The sequence below is a fragment of the Mobula birostris genome, chromosome 32, assembly GCF_030028105.1.
Source record: "Mobula birostris isolate sMobBir1 chromosome 32, sMobBir1.hap1, whole genome shotgun sequence".
Taxonomy (NCBI): Eukaryota; Metazoa; Chordata; class Chondrichthyes; order Myliobatiformes; family Myliobatidae; genus Mobula; species Mobula birostris.
Window position 1 is genome coordinate 30,497,639 of NC_092401.1, and position 17,759 is coordinate 30,515,397.

The 17,759-nt window shown below is 45.4% G+C and overlaps 1 protein-coding gene across 4 annotated transcripts in view; it reads right to left on the reverse strand.

The window, feature by feature from the left end:
• Positions 1 to 17,759, reverse strand: part of LOC140191170 (adhesion G protein-coupled receptor E3-like) — a 144,101-nt gene that overhangs the window by 20,674 nt on the left and 105,668 nt on the right. For all 4 annotated transcript variants that reach the window (XM_072248319.1, XM_072248318.1, XM_072248317.1 and 1 more), the window contains 3 exons: positions 7,654 to 7,720; positions 3,751 to 3,842; positions 1,566 to 1,734 (listed from right to left, as the gene is read on the reverse strand). In XM_072248319.1, the coding sequence (XP_072104420.1) occupies positions 1,566 to 1,734; positions 3,751 to 3,842; positions 7,654 to 7,720 (328 nt within the window). The remainder of the gene's footprint in view (positions 1 to 1,565; positions 1,735 to 3,750; positions 3,843 to 7,653; positions 7,721 to 17,759) is intronic.

A 17,759-nucleotide genomic window follows, 5' to 3' on the forward strand; every position in this document is an offset into this window, starting at 1 on the left:
CTGTATTACAGTGAGGACGGACGTGATTCTGTATTACAGTGAGGGCAGGCATGATTCTGTGTTACGGTGATGATGGGGCATGATTCTGTGTTACGGTGAGGATGGGGGTGATTCTGTGTTACAGAGAGGATGGGGGTGATTCTGTGTTACAGTGAGGATGGGGGTGATTCTGTATTACAGTGAGGATGGGGGTGATTCTGTGTTACAGTGAGGATGGGGTGATTCTGTATTACAGTGAGGATGGGGGTGATTCTGTATTACAGTGAGGACGGGGTGATTCTGTGTTACAGTGAGGACAGGGGTGATTCTGTATTACAGTGAGGACGGGGGTGATTCTGTGTTACAGAGAGGATGGGGGTGATTCTGTGTTATAGTGAGGACGGGGGTGATTCTGTGTTACAGAGAGGATGGGGGTGATTCTGTATTACAGTGAGGACGGGTGTGATTCTGTGTTACAGTGAGGATGTGGGTGATTCTGTGTTACAGTGAGGACGGCGGTGATTCTATGTTACAGAAAGGATGGGGGCGATTCTGTATTACAGTGAGGATGGGGGTGATTCTGTATTACAGTGAGGACGGGGTGATTCTGTGTTACAGTGAGGATGGGGTGATTCTGTATTACAGTGAGGATGGGGGTGATTCTGTATTACAGTGAGGACGGGGTGATTCTGTGTTACAGTGAGGACAGGGGTGATTCTGTATTACAGTGAGGACGGGGGTGATTCTGTGTTACAGAGAGGATGGGGGTGATTCTGTGTTACAGTGAGGATGGGGGGTGATTCTGTGTTACAGTGAGGATGGGGTGATTCTGTATTACAGTGAGGATGGGGTTGATTCTGTATTACAGTGAGGACGGGTGTGATTCTGTGTTACAGTGAGGATGTGGGTGATTCTGTGTTACAGTGAGGACGGCGGTGATTCTGTGTTACAGTGAGGACGGCTGTGATTCTGTGTTACAGAAAGGATGGGGGCGATTCTGTATTACAGTGAGGATGGGGGTGATTCTGTATTACAGTGAGGACGGGGTGATTCTGTGTTACAGTGAGGATGGGGGTGATGCTGTATTACAGTGAGGACCAGGGTGATTCTGTGTTACAGTGAGGATGGGGTAATTCTGTATTACAGTGAGGATGGGGGTGATTCTGTATTACAGTGAGGATGGGGTGATTCTGTGTTACAGTGAGGATGGGGGGTGATTCTGTGTTACAGTGAGGACGGGGGTGATTCTGTATTACAGTGTGGACGGGAGTGATTCTGTATCACAGTGAGGATGGGGGTGATTCTGTGTTACAGAGAGGACGGGGGTGATTCTGTGTTACAGTGAGGATGGGATGTGATTCTGTATTACAGTGAGGACGGGGTGATTCTGTGTTACAGTGAGGATGGGGGTGATTCTGTATTACAGTGAGGACGGGGGTGATTCTGTGTTACAGTGAGGATGGGAGTGATTCTGTTTTACATTGAGGAAGGAGAATGGGTCAGTACTATAGTGAGGATGGGGGGGCGGGTCTGTGTTACAGAGTGTACACAAAGTATGTCAGCGCCTGTGTGTATATAGCCCATACCTGTTTGTTCAGGAGGCAATGCAGGATAAAGATGAACATTCCTTGAAAGCTGTTGATAATGGTGAATATATAAGCCATGACAATCGTTTCCTTTCGAAATTGGAAAATCCCAAATATCCACGTGCATCCCAGGAGGATCAGCTGAGCGAATGCTGCCAGGGTGAATGATCTGGTCGTATGTAGGGAAAGGGAAATGTTCGTGAATGAGATTGTCTGAAGCACACCATGGAATACCAGAGAGTTAACCATAGAGCCGATAAGCAGCAAGCAGGATTTGTTGTTAGTGGACTGAGGTGCTTTCCAACATTGCATCTTGGAATATATGTAGCAAATATGATAGGGCTACAGACGTGCCTGATCGCCTGCAGGTGGGGACCTTGGAGGGAGATGTTTCACAGGGCAGTTCTGTGTCATTGATTTCTGAGCAGGTTCACTGATACCCAATCCACTTGTCTTTTCTGTGTTGGGAGTAGCCAGTGTACCATGCCCAAATGGAGTGCGAGAGGCTGCAGCCCCTGTTTGAGTATCGGATCGGGATGCTTCTCAAGTTCTGGCTGCACTTCCACCCCATGCTTCTGGCTGATGGGCTCCCAGTAAGGAGTGGGGTGTGTGGTTTGGTTGCTCAGAAGATATCTTAGTGGGCTTTCTTTTGGGCCTGGCCAAGATGGCCATTCACGGGTCCAGGCAGTGAGCTGTCAAGGGCTGTGCCTGAGCCGCGTGCTTACCCCTCTTCTGGAGCTATATCTGTGTCAGGGTTTCCTTCGAGAGGGAACATGTTATCATTATGTGTTCAGTAGGGAATTTCTGGGAATAGTGCCCCCTCCTAGGGAAATGAGTGCGTCATAGATGCTAATAACTGTATTTTAATTTGAATTCAGTAACTGTATTGTAACATCTAAACTTTGCATGTCCTTTGCATTGGAATTAATTTTTGTATGTTTGTAAATTAAACAAAAGCACGCACTTGACAGAACTAAGGGCATCAAAAACACGAGATAATCTGCAGATGCTGCAAGTCCAAGCAACACACACAAAATGCTGCCGGAACTCAGCAGGTCAGACAGCATCTATGGGAAAGAGTAAACAGTCAATGTTTCACCCTTCATCAGGACTAAGGACACGTCTGACAGGGCAAAGGGCATACCTGACAGGGCAACAGTTTGCTTCACAGGGCTAAGGACATGCCTGACAGGACGAAGAGTGTACCTGACAGGGCCAGTGGTGTGCTTTACAGGGCACATCTAATGACATGTCTGACAGGGCTAACAACTCCAGGAGAGAGAGGAACACTGATGGCATGGGAAAGAATTTAGCTCAGTAACAGACAGCAGAGGATTATGGAGAACGATTGTTTCCCCAAATAGAGGAGGATGAATCAGGGTCTGTAATCAGTGTTGGGCCCATCACTTTTATTGATCCAAATTAATGACCAAAGCTTGGGGTGCTTGACATAATTCCTAACAAAGTTTGGGAGTGCAGTGATAGATTGCAGCAGGCAATAAACACACTGGTGGAATGGACATATGCAGCAGACAACATTATAAGCAATGCGATGTGAGCTGATACATTTTAGTAAGAACAATAAGGAAAGGCAGTAGTGAATAAAGGATAGTATTGTAAGGGATTTCAGGCGAGCATGGACCTGGGGTTGTGGGTATACAGGTCAGTGAAAATGGTTATTCTGGGCTGTATCAACAAATACAAAGATTGGGAATTTATGCAAAATCTTTATAAAACACTGTTACAGCCTCAACTTGGGTACTGTGTTCAATGGCAGTCACTGCATGATTGGAAGGATTTGAAAGCATTGGAGAGAGTTCTGAATAAACTTATGGGATCGATGAGGGAGGACATGACAGGGATAGATCAGAGGGGCTGGGACTATTATCTGGACAATGTGACAATATGAAGTGGAAAACTGTCGTTGAAGGGATCAAGGATTAGGGGGTCACAAAAGGGATGAACATTAAGCCATTTGCGGCTAGAATCTGACCACTCTGCCTGCTGTATTACTGGAGGCAGGCTTCACTACGACCTTCAAGAAGGAATTAGATACATGTTGAGGAAAAATATACAAGGTTACAGAGGTAAGACGAGGGATGAAACTTTCAAGTTGCTGAGCATGCGAGTTAAATGGCCTCTGATTTTACAAGAGAATGCAATGCTCCCCGCTGGAATGTCATACCTAATCTTCTTCAGTGCAGGCTTATCTTTCTTCAGAGTTGACATCCTCTTTGCCAGTTTACCCAGAGTTATGCAATAAAACACGATGTTGATCTGAAGATGGAGAGGTTTCATTACATTCAATCAAAGACAATATCAGACATTTGAAGTATCAGGATCCTGGGGCACACTGTGCAAACATTTAATGCCTCCCAGACCGGACACACTGCAGACAAGACAAAGCTTGGCTTCCCATATTAGCTGCAGCTTAATACCGATTGGAAGGAGTGTTCATTTTGTGTGTGTAAACTTGAACTGTCTGTCAACAAACTTTTCCATGCATGAAATTTTAATTCTTTCAGAAATATTACACTGCTCTCAACTAACACCAGTCTAATTATTATGGGGTACAATTTGCACATGTGTATTTCAATTAGCACAATATTGAGGAAAGGAGTAGTTATACTGCTGAAGTATATCTTGCTGTTTCCAAGTCTATGATGCTGCTTCTCCATACGCACCAGATTGATGAATTAGATCCTGCAACTGGACAAACACTGGAAAGTGATAGGGCACTTTAGCTAGACTTATCCATGCTGAATTTCAATCCTTAATAGTAACTATTATCCATCATCTTTCATTCTCGCTCCATTTCCCTATCCCCTTGAAACCCATTTAACGCTGTATTTGCTGTAATAAACACATGACAAAAATATCACAAAGACTGTTAACATGCTGAACAACAAGAGCCTATAATCCTGCTTTTATAAGTTTATCTAGCACACTGGCTTGATCTGATTTGAATTTTGTTGTCACTGGGAAGTACCTCACCACACCTGTCCCAAACACTCAGTGGTACAGGAACAAAACAGAATAGGAACACTCCAAAAAATGCTGGTGAACGCAGCAGGCCAGGCAGCATCTATTGAAAGAGGTACAATCAACGTTTCGGGCCGAGACCCTTCATCAGGACTAACTGAAAGAAGAGGTAGTAAGAGATTTGAAAGTGGGAGGGGGAGGGGCAGATCCGAAATGATAGGAGAAGACAGGAGGGGGAGGGATAGAGCTAAGAGCTGGAAAGTAGATTGACAAAAGGGATATGAGGCTGAAGAAGGGAGAGGATCATGGGATGGGAGGCCTAGGGAGAAAGAAAGGGGGAGGGGTGCCCATTCTAGTGACAGGGACAGAGGGAGAAAAAAGAGAGAGAGAGAGAAAAAGGGGAAAATTAATAATAATAAATAAATAACTAAAGAAGGGATGGGGTACGAAGGGGAGGTGGAGCATTAATGGAAGTTAGAGAAGTCAATGTTCATGCCATCAGGTTGGAGGCTACCCAGACGGAATATAAGGTGTTGTTCCTCCAACCTGAGTGTGGCTTCATCTTGACAGTAGAGGAGGCCATGGATAGACATATCAGAATGGGAATGGGACATGGAATTAAAATATATGGCTACTGGGAGATCCTGCTTTCTCTGGTGGACAGAGCGTAGGTGTTCAGCAAAGTGGTCTCCCAGCCTGCGTCGGGTCTCGCCAATATATAGAAGGCTGCAGTGGGAGCACCAGACGCCGTATATTACCCCAGCCGACTCACAGGTGAAGTGTTGTTCCGCTTACAAGGATAAGTGCCGGGAGGGAGATCGGTGGGAAGGGATGGGGGGTACGAATGGACAAGGGAGTCGCATAGGGAGTGATCCCTGCGGAAAGCACAAAGGGCGGGGAGGGAAAGATGTGCTTAGTGGTGGGATCCCATTGGAGATGGTGGAAGTTATAGAGAATTATATGTTGGACCCGGAGGCTGGTGGGGTGGTAAGTGAGGACAAGGGGAACCCTATTCCTAGTGGGGTGGCGGGAGGATGGGGTGAAATGGGAGAGATGCGTTTGAGAGCAGAGTTGACGGTGGAGGAAGGGAAGCCCCTTTCTTTTTTTTTAAAAAAAAGGACATCTCCTTCGTCCTGGAATGAAAAGCCTCATCCTGAGAACAGATGTGGTGGAGACTGAGAGAAGGGGATGGCATTTTTGCAAGAGACAGGGTGAGAAGAGGAATAGTCCAGGTAGCTGTGAGAGTCCGTAAGCTTATAGTAGACATTGGTAGATAAGCTGTCTCCAGAGATAGAGACAGAAAGATCAAGAAATGGGAGGGAGGTGTCGGAAATGGACCAGGAAAACTTGAGGGCAGGGTTCCTGCACGCATGCTGAGCTTGTTGATTTCATTAACTTTGTCTCCAACTTTCACCCTGCCCTCAAGTTACCTAGTCCATTTCCGACACCACCCTGCTCTTTCTTGATCTTTCTGTCTCTATCTCTGGAGACAGCTTATCTACCGATGTCCACTATAAGCCTACGGACTCTCACAGCTACCTGGACTATTCCTCTTCCCACCCTGTCTCTTGCAAAAATGCCATCCCCTACTCGCAATTCCTCTGTCTCCGCCGCATTTGCTCTCAGAATGAGGCTTTTCATTCCAGGACGAAGGAGATGTCCTCCTTTTTTAAAGAAAGGGGCTTCCCTTCCTCTACCATCAACTCTGCTCTCAAACGCATCCCTCCCATTTCATGCACATCTGCTCTCACCCCATCCTCCCGCCACCCCACTAGGAATAGGGTTCCCCTTGTCCTCACCTACCACCTCACCAGCCTCTGGGTCCAACATATAATTCTCCGTAACTTCCGCCACCTGCAACGGGATCCCACCACTAAGCACATCTTTCCCACCCCCTCTCTCTCTGTTTTCCGCAGGGATCGCTCCCTACGCGATGCCCTTGTGCATTCGTCTCCCCCATCCCTTCCCACCGATCTCCCTCCTGGCACTTATCCTTGTAAGTGGAACAAGTGCTACACATGCCCTTACACTTCCTCCCTCACCACCATTCAGGGCCCCAGACAGTTCTTCCAGGTAAGGCAACACTTCACCTGTGAGTCGGCTGGGGTGATATAGTGCGTCCGGTGCTCCCGGTGTGGCCTTCTATGTATTGGCGAGACCCAATGCAGGCTGGGAGACCATTTCGCTGAACACCTACGCTCTGTCTGCCAGAGGAAGCAGGATCTCCCAGTGGCCACACAATTTAATTCCACGTCCCATTCCCATTCTGATATGTCTATCCACGGCCTCCTCTATTGTCAAGATGAAGCCACACTCAGGTTGGAGGAACAACACCTTATGTTCCGTCTGGGTAGCCTCCAACCTGATGGCATGAACATTGACTTCTCAAACTTCCATTAATGCCCCACCTCCCCTTCGTACCCCATCCTTTATTTATATATTAATTATTATTTTCCCCTTTTTTGGCTCTCTCTCTTTTTTCTCCCTCTGCCCCTCTCACTATAGTGGGCTCCCCTCCCCCTTTCTTTCTGCCTAGGCCTCCCGTCCCATGATCCTCTCCCTTCTCCAGCCTCGTATCCATTTTGCCAATCAACTTTCCAGCTCTTAGCTCCATCCCTCCCCCTCCTGTCTTCTCCTATCTTTTCGGATCTCCCCCTTCCCCTCCCACTTTCAAATCTCTTACTATCTCTTCTTTCAGTTCGTCCTGACGAAGGGTCTCGGCCCGAAACATCGACTGTACCTCTTCTGGTCTGCTGCGACCACCAGTATTTTTTGTGTGTGTTGCTTGAATTTCCAGCATCTGCAGATTTCCTCGTGTTTGCGTTTAGGAACACTCCATCACATGTAATCTGGATGGATCATCAATGGTGAAACACAGTATGGAACTGGAAAAGTGCTCCTGTTCTCAGAACTCACCAGTGAATACTCTGCTTGATCCAGAGAACCCCCACAACCCTTTTCCTGGTAAATTACCCCACACTCAAATACTCACATTCTTAGTTGAAATATTTTCTCAATTCTACTTATTTTTCACTTATGATTCTCATAAATCCAACATCTCAATACCAAATAACTTTACTATTCCCCAAAGGCATACAGTCCTCACCAGGATAATGGCACACACTGGCCCCAGGAAGCTCCATAGGAAGTGGTCTTCCAGAGAGAGCCAGCAACTGCAAGAGGAAGGAAACAGACAGTTAGCAGGTTCTTCTTCAGAGAGCCAGGTCACACTGTGTCTGATGCAGAGATAGCTCCAGGTGGAGAGTTCATTAAGAATGTGTCTGTATATACTGAATGGTAACATGGGCACAAGGGGCTGAGTAACCTGCTGATTTTTTGTAGCTGTGTAACCATACCTGAAGTTATGGTGTCAGGGTTTACCTGTGCCTCTGGTAGCTGAAGGAAGGGATCTAGATACACTCAAAACTTTACCTCCCAACAAGGACACAAAGACCGGTCAGTTGCCTGACTTTTAGAGAGCGGTGAATCAGACCAGGAATCTATTCAATTCCCACCATTCCCTTGTACAGTGAGAAATCAATTACTCAGCTCAACTGACCTCTGCTGGCCTGGAAATGAGCCCCTCTTCCAAACTAAGACATCAGTTCCTTTCTCCAGGCCAGATTTAGTCTGTTTGCCATGACTTCCTGCAGAAGTGCACCCCACTGAAAAGAAGAGGTTCTGGAGGATAGTCGGAGGTGAACGACCTTACCATGGCTAAGGAGGGCATTAAAATGGAAAACAGACAGAAGCTGATAACAGTGGTAAACCTAAAGGCTGGTAGAGATGCAGAATCAACAGAAGAGGACTAAAAAGTAATGAAGGAAAATATAAATTGTAAGGGCAAAGAGAAATCATAGAAACTGATAATAACACACACAAAATGCTGGAGGAACTCAGCAGGCCAGGCAGCACCTATGGAAAAGAGTACAGTCGACGTTTTGGGCTCTGCTCGGGATATGTATTCCATATCTCTCTGTGTCCTGTTCCGATGTGCAAATGCCTCGTAAGTCTTGTTACCATCTCTGACTCCACCACTTCCTCTAGCAGCTCATTCCAGACACCAAGTACTCAATGTAAAGAAATTAGCACTTAGTTCCCCGTTGAACCATTCAGCACATTCTTCTTCATATTGCTGTCATTGGGAAGGAAGTACAGGAACTTGAAATCCACATGAAAAGTTTTAAGAACAGCTACAACCCAGAGGAGATTTACCAGGATGCTGTATGGATTAGAGAGCATGTATTATGAGGAATGGTTGAGCGAGCTGGGGCTTTTCTCTTTGGAGGGAAGGAAGATGAGAGGTGACTTGATAGAGATATGTAAGATGATAAGAGGAATCGATCAAGTGGACATAGAGGCTTTTTTTCCCAGGGTAGAAATGGCAAATATGAGAGGGAAAATTTTTAAGATGATTGGAGGAAGATTCAGTAAGGGCATTTAAGAAACTCTTAGATAGGCAGATGGATGATAGAAGAATGAAAGGCTATGTGGGAGGGACGGGTTAGAATGATATTGAAGTAGATTAATAGGTCAACACAACATCATGGGACAAAGGGCCTGTTGCAGTTCTAATTTTAAAAGCAGTTCAAGGTAGCTGATTATAAATAAAACAATTCATAACATCCTGAGACCACAGAAGCTGCTTTCAAGATGTGGTCAAAGATTCATCTGTTGCTAAAAGTAAAACACAGATAAACAATGCTCAAAGCACCAGCTCTGAATGAATGGAAAAACAGCCAGATAGTATTTATAGTCTTCAGTTAGAACACAATATGGAAAGCCACACAATAGCAGAAAGGACATAAATTCACAAAAGAATGACAGACACAAAATTGAATATGATTTTCATCACCAGGAAAGATCGTTCTAGGGCTATGTCAGGGGATGGCCTGATGTCAGGGCTGGTTACGGCCTAGGGAAAGGGCTTCAAATATGAGCGTCAGTGGAGGAGGCATCTCACGGTCTGTGAGTGAGGTCATCACAACAGAAAATCACAGCTAAATCCAATGAGGAATTCAGTAAAAATATTGTGTAGAGAGGAAACAGAGTCACTGACATTCCACCCCTCCTCCCACACAGCCCCATCGCCACACCGGAAATGACAAAGAGACAGAGACAAATGGAGAATGATAATGTGAATGAAGAGGGTGTTGGGAGGAAGCTTGTCTTGAGGCTGACTCACAGAACGTGTTCTGGAATGAGTCGGACATATTCAGACTCTGGAGTGCCTGGAGCCATGTAGAACAGACAGGAAGTGAAACCAAGGCCAAGATCTCATCAGCCCCTAATTAAGGAGATGGTGGAGCAGAATTGAGTGGTGCTGGGGCTAACTCCAACTCCTGAATATCATACTATTAGTAATATCAGTAATGATCTCTCAGCCTGACTGTATGCTTAACATGCAACATTCCTACCAAATATAAATGAAACAACACAAATCATTACATAACTGAGTTGGGTTTGCTACATCTGGGTGAACAACCCACAAGCACAGGCCACACCATATGGGTTGGGGCGACATGTCTTGACACAGGAATAGCCAAGGAACTGGAGACTTGTGCACTCACAGCAATGTAGTTCTCTTACAACCTGCTAGAAAGGAAGTGCTGACAGCAGGAGCAAACATGCGAGGCATTGAACTTGTCCGTTCTATCCCCAAGTAGTTTCTCCCTCAGGTTTTGCCATCTGAACATTCTGACGTTATGTTCTGTACCTTTTCTCTCACTGATACTGCAGAGGGCTGGTTACAAGGATGTTGGACCCTTCGGGCTCAGGTGTAAACCCTCCTTTTTGTACAGGTTGTAACTTCCCCAGAAGTAATCCCAATGATCTAGAAATCTGAAACCCTGCCCCCTGCACCAATTCCTTAGCCATGCATTCATCTGCCGAATTATCCTATCCTTATCCTTACTGGCATGTGGCACATAGTAATCCAGAGATTACTAAATGGATGTTCAGCTGTTTAGCCTTCTACCTAACTCCCTATATTCTCTCTTCAGCATTTTCTCCCTTTTCCTACATGCCGGACATTGTTGGTACCAATATGTACAATGACTTCTGGCAGCTCATCCTCTCCCTTTAGAATGCTTTGGACCCAATTCAAGACACCCCTGACCCTGGCACTTGGGAGCCAAAATACCATCTAGATTTCTTTTCAGGTCTGCTGAATCTCCTGTCGACTCCTCTAACTATGGATTCCCCTCTCAGTACTGCACTCCTCCTTTCCACCCATCCCTTCTGAGCCACGGAGCCAGGGAATCTCCTATGGAATGAAGCCCTAAGCTATTTGACCTTTCCCTATAACTCAGGTCCTCAAATCCTGGTAAAATCCTTGTAAATTCTCTCTGCACTCTTTTAATCTTATTAATATCTTTCCTTTAGTTAGATAACCAGAAATACACACAATGCTCCAAATTAAATCTCACTACCTTGAACATAACATCCCAGCTCCTGTACTCAATACACTGATTAATGAATGTCGCAAAACCAAAGGAGCTGGTTGTGGATTACAGGAGGAATGGAGGCAGGCTAACCCCTATTGACATCAATGAATCTGGGGTTGAGAGGGTAAACAGCTTTAAGTTCCTCGGCATACACATCACCGAGGACCTCACGTGATCTGTACACACCAGCTATGTGGTGAAAAAGGCACAAAAGCGCCTCTTTCACCTCTGATGGTTGAAGAAATTTGGTATGGGCCCCAAATCCTAAGAACTTTCTACAGGGGCACAATTGAGAGCATCCTGACTGGCTGCATCACTGCCTGGTATGGGAACTGTACCTCCCTTAATTGCAGGACTCTGCAGAGAGTGGTGTGGACAGCCCAGTGCATCTGTAATTGTGAACTTCCCATGATTCAGGACATTTACAAGGACAGGTATGTAAACACTGTGATCTCTGGGGACCTGATTCACCCCATCCACAATCTATTCCAGCTGCTATCATCCAGGAAACATAGAACATAGAGTTCGGCCCACAATGTTGTGCCGACCCTTAAATCCTGCCTCCCATATAACCCCCCACCTTAAATTCCTCCATATACCTGTCTAGTAGTCTCTTAAATTTCACTAGTGTATCTGCCTCCACCACTGACTCAGGCAGTGCATTCCACACACCAACCACTCTCTGAGTAAAAAACCTTCTTCTAATATCCCCCTTGAACTTCCCACCCCTTACCTTAAAGCCATGTCCTTTTGAATTGAGCAGTGGTGCCCTGGGGAAGAGGTGCTGGCTGTCCACTCTATCTATTTCTCTTAATATCTTGTATACCTCTATCATGTCTCCTCTCATCCTCCTTCTCTCCAGAGAGTAAAGCCCTAGCTCCCTTAATCTCTGATCATAATGCATACTCTCTAAACCAGGCAGCATCCTGGTGAATCTCCTCTGTACCCTTTCCAATGCTTCCACATCCTTCCTATAGTGAGGCGACCAGAACTGGACACAGTACTCCAAGTGTGGCCTAACCAGAGTTTTATAGAGCTGCATCATTACCCCGCAACTCTTAAACTCTATCCCTCGACTTATGAAAGCTAACGCTCCATAAGCTTTCTTAACTACACTATCTAACTGTGAGGCAACTTTCAGGGATCTGTGGACATGTACCCCCAGATCCCTCTGCTCCTCCACACTACCAAGTATCCTGCCATTTACTTTGTACTCTGCCTTGGAGTTTGTCCTTCCAAAGTGTACCACCTCACACTTCTCCAGGTTGAACTCTATCTGCCACTTCTCAGCCCACTTCTGCATCCTATCAATGTCTCTCTGCAATCTTTGACAATCCTCTACACTATCCACAACACCACCAACTTTTGTGTCGTCTGCAAACTTGCCAACCCACCCTTCTACCCCCACATCCAGGTCGTTAATAAAAATCACGAAAAGTAGAGGTCCCAGAACAGATCCTTGTGGGACACCACTAGTCACAATCCTCCAATCTGAATGTACTCCCTCCACCACCACCCTCTGCCTTCAGCAGGCAAGCCAATTCTGAATCCACCTGGCCAAACTTCCCTGGATCCCATGCCTTCTGACTTTCTGAATAAGCCTACCATGTGGAACCTTGTCAAATGCCTTACTATAATCCATATAGATCACATCCACTGCACTACCCTCATCTATATGCCTGGTCACCTCCTCAAAGAACTCTATCAGGCTTGTTAGACACGATCTGCCCTTCACAAAGCCATGCTGACTGTCCCTGATCAGACCATGATTCTCAAAATGCCCATAGATCCTATCTCTAAGAATCTTTTCCAAAAGCTTTCCCACCACAGACGTAAGGCTCACTGGTCTATAATTACCCGGACTATCCCTACTACCTTTTTTGAACAAGGGGACAACATTCGCCTCCCTCCAATCCTCCGGTACAGAAGTATAAAAGCCAAGAACAACAAGCTTTGGGACAACTTCTTCCACCAGGCCATCAGACTGATGAACTCATGCTGGTTTGAGTGTACTCTATATTACATTGACTGTTCTATTTACTATAAATTATTATAAATTACTATGAATGCACATTGCACATTTAGATGGAGATGTAACGTAAAGATTTTTACTCCTTATGTATGTGAAGGATGTAAGAAATAAAGTCAATTTGATTCAATTCAATTCATTGGCTCTTTCCCAGTGCCTAATTATGCACAATCCAATGTCTTCTGTTGTGTACAGAATATCCTAATTGTTCATGCTTGCTTCTTTTCACACACAAAATACTTGATGATATCTTTAACTTTTTTAAATAGTCTCCATTGAATCATATTTCCTGTGTTTTTTTTTGTCAGAAACACTGAGCAGTTCAGGTCACGTCTAAGGGAAGAGGAACGAGTCAGTATTCCAGATTGGAGACCCTTTGTCAAACTGAGAAGACTGTAAAGAGAGGGTTGGGGAGGTACGGCTCGGAGAGTAAAACCAGGGTGACCATGAGGATAAGCTGCTAACATGAGCGAATGGATGTACAGTAATTAAAGAATTAGAACATTAGCTGAAGAATGCAAGAGCTGTGAAATCAGCCATGGCAGATCAGTCTGGACATGCCCTTAACTCCCAGAGGGGAAATATAAAAAATGCAGAGAACAAACACACAATATGAGGCAACATCACAGACAGAGAGAAATCATTATCTCTAGAGTTGCAGAATTCAAAATCTGGTTATGAAGACTGCACTGCAGATGATGAAGCGGCTCTGGAGCAGCCATTGTCGGGGTGGTTGTTAGCGAGGGTAGGCCAGTGGTGAGAGTAGAAGCGATAGGCTTTGGCTCTGAAGAGGCGTTGACTCTGTGTAAAGAGTCTGTTAGGGGTTTCCTTTTCGTTTTTTCCTCTCTCTTCCCGTGCCATTTAAATGGCTGTGGTATGTTCTTTGTGCTGGAGAATTGGGAGACCCAGAGTCTCCCAGGGATCTACATCTGCGTGAAGTGCATCCAGCTGCAGCTCTTTGAAGACCGTGTTAGGGATCTGCAGCAGCAACTGGATGACCTTCGGCTTGTACGGGAGAGTGAGGAGATAATTGATCAAAGTTACAGGGAGGTAGTCACCCTGAAGTTGCAGGTGACAAATAGCTGGGTGACTGTCAGGAGAAATGGAAATAGGCAGTTAGAGCAGAGCACCCCTGTGGCCATTCCCCTCAAATACAAATATACTGTTTTGGGTACTTTTGTGGGATGACCTCCTGGGAGAATGCCATGGTGACCAACTTACAGGCACTGAGCATAAGCATAGAAAGATAGAGAAGAGGGGAGTGGTAGTGAGAGGGGACTCAATAGTGAGGGAAACAGACAGGAGATTTTGTGGATGTGAACGAGACACCCAGATAGTATGTTGCCTCCCAGGTGCCAGGGTCAGGGACATCCCGGATCATGTCCACAACATTTTGGAGAGGGAGGGGAAGCAGCCAGATGTCTTGGTACATATTAGCTCCAATGACATAGGAAGGAAAAGCAATGAGGTCCTGAAAAGGGAATTTAGAGAGCTAGGTAGAAAGCTGAGAAGCAGGACCTCCCAGGTAGTTATTTCTGGATTGCTGCCTGTGCCACACGCCAGTGGGGGTAGAAACAGGATGACCTGGCAGATAAATGTGTGACTGAGAAGCTGGTTCAGGGGGCAGGGCTTCAGGTTCTTGGATCATTGGGATCTCTTCTGGGGGAGGTATGACCTGTTCAAAAGTGATGGGATACGTCTGAACCCAAGGGGGACCAGTATTCTCACAGGCAGGTTTGTTAGAGCTTTTGGGGAGGGTTTAAAGTACGTTTGTAACTTGGTTGGGTGGTGGGAAGCGGAATGAAGGGACTCAGGATAGGACAGATGGTAAAATAGTAAAGATAGTGTGTTAGTCAGACCGTCAGGAAGAGCAGGCCTAGAGACGTTAAAAAACTACAGAGCAATACAGGCCCTTCGGCCCACAATGTTGTGCCGAACATGTACTTACTTTAGAAATTACCTAGGGCTACCCACATCCCTCTATTTTTCTAAAATCCAAGTACCTATCTAGGAGTCTCCTAAAAGACCCCATCGTATCCACTGCCACCAGCATCGCCGGCAGCCCATTCCACACACTCACCACTCTGAGTAAAAAACTTACCCCTGACATTTCCTCTGTACCTACTTCCAAGCACCTCTGTGCCCTCTCGTGATAGCCATTTCAGCCCTGGGAAAAAGCCTTTGACTATCCACATAATCAATGCCTCTCATCATCTTATACACCTCTATCAGATCATCTCTCACCCTCAGTTGCTCCAAGGAGAAAAGGCAACCAATTCTCGAGTTGCAGCCAACAGACTGAGTATCAAATTATTAGGGATGCAAAATTAGAAAGGGTAGCAAATACGGTACTCAAGGTATTGTATCTAAATGTACGTAGTATAAGAAGTAAGGTGGATGATCTTGTTACACTATTACAGATTGCCAGGTATAAGACACTAGCAGTATGCCAGATATTGTAGTGTGTGAAGGAAGAGAAACAGGTGCAGTTACTGTTACAAGGGAAAAGGTGCTCAAAAAGCTGAAAAACCTAAGGGTACATAAGCCACCCGGACCAGATGAACTGCACCCTAGGGTTCAAAAGAGATAGAGTTAGAGATCATGGTGGCATTAGAAATGATCTTTCAAAAACCATTGGACTCTGGCATGTTGCCAGAGGACTGGAAAATTACAAATATCACTCCACTCTTCAAGAAAGGAGGAAAGCAGCAGAAATTATAGACCAGTTAGCCTGATATCAGTGGTTGGAATAATGTTAGAGTCAATTGTTAAGGATGAGGTGATGGAGTACTTGGTGGCACAGGACAAGATAGTACAAAGTCAGCATGGTTTTCTTCAGGGAAAATCCTACCTGATGAACCTGTTGGAATTCTTTGAGGAGATTTCAAGTAGGATAGATAAAGGGGATGCAATAGATGTTGTATAGTTGAACTTTCAGAAGACCTTTGACAAGGTGCCACATGTGTGGCTGCTTACCAAGTTAAGAGCCCATGGTATTACAGGAAAGGTACTAACACGGTTAGAGCATTGGCTGATTGGTAGGAGGCAGTGAGTGGGAATGAAAGAATCCTTGTCTGGTTGGCTGCCAGTGACTGGTGGTTTTCTGTAGGGGTTGGTGTTGAGACCACTTCTTTTTATGCTGCATATCAATGATTTAGATGATGGAATAGATGGCTTCGTTGCCAAGTGTGCAGATGATACGAAGATTGGTGGAGGGGCAGGTAGTGTTGAGGAAACAGGTAGGATGCAGAAGGACTTAGGCAGATTAAGGGAATGGGCAAGAAAGTGGCAAATAAAATGCAATGTTGGAAAATGCATGGTCATGTACTTTGGTAGTAGAAAATAAAACTGTTTCTAAATGGGAAGAAAATTCAAGAATCTGAGATGCAGAGGGACTTGGGAGTCCTTGTGCAGAACATCCTGAAGGTTAACTTTCAGGTTGAGTCGGTGATGAGGAAGGCAAATACCATGTGAGCATTCATTTCAAGAGATTAGAATACAAGAGCAAGGATGTGATGCTGAGGCTTTATAAGGCACTGATGAGGCCTCACCTTGCGTATTGTGAACAGTTTTGGGCTCCTCATCTTAGAAGAGATATGCTGGCAGTGGAGAGGGTCCAGAAGAGGTTCGCAGAGATGATTCCAGGAATGAAAGGTTTATCATGCGAGTAGCGTTCAATGGCTCTGGATCTGTCCTCGCTAGAATTCAGAAGGATGAAGGAGGATCTCATTGAAACCTTTCGAATATTGAAAGGCCTAGACAGAGTAGATGTGGAAAGGATGTTTCCCATGGTGGGAGAGTCTAGGACAAGAGGGCCCAGCCTCAGGATAGAGGGGCACCCTTTCAAAACAGAGATGTGGAGAAATTTCTTTAGCCAAATGGTGGTGAATTTGTGGAATTTGTTGGCACATGCAGGTGTGGAGGTCAGGTTGTTTTGTGTATTTAAGGCAGAGATTGATAGGTTCTTGATTGGACATGGCAACAAAAGTTACGGGGAGAAGCCTGGGAAATGGGGCTGAGAAGGAGAAAAGAACATGACCTAATTCTGCTCCGATGTCTTATGGTCTTATGATGGAAGATGGTGGGCTGTACCTCAGGTTTTTTTCCCCTTGGGCTTTACATTGAATTCTACAACTTCAGATCACTTAAATTTGGTTGGTATCAGTTGCCTGTCTGTGATATTGGCTCACCATGTTTGTGGTTTACCTCTCTCTAGGAGTGGAGGATGAACCCAGCCAGATCTACCAAGCACGACCACATGCTGGGCATTTTGCAACTCTTTTTCAATCCTTCTGTCTGTGCTCTAACTCTGGGCTTGCTGCCGTTCACTCAGTTGTAAAGGACTGGAAATATTGACATACACATTTTGCACCTTGGGATACTGTTTGCCCCAGTGTCTCCTCCCAGTGTTTTGTTATTTATTCCAGATTCCAGCATCTGTTTTTGTCTTCAGATAATTGTTTACAGTTTATCCCCATGGGCATCTTTGCTTTCCTCTTTTCCCTATGCCCGCCCTCCGGTTACACACCGCTCCTTTCTCCTTCACTGACATGAAATGTTGTCACATCCCACATCTGCGGAGGATTTCCAGCATCTCCTGTTATTATATATTTCCAGCATCAGCAATGATTTTGGTTTTCACATACAAATGTTTGTATATTTGTTACCTGTTTTAAATGCTAGACACTGCTCGTTTATTGTCACCCTTTCTAATGCAGTTTCACATTGTGCCAGTGT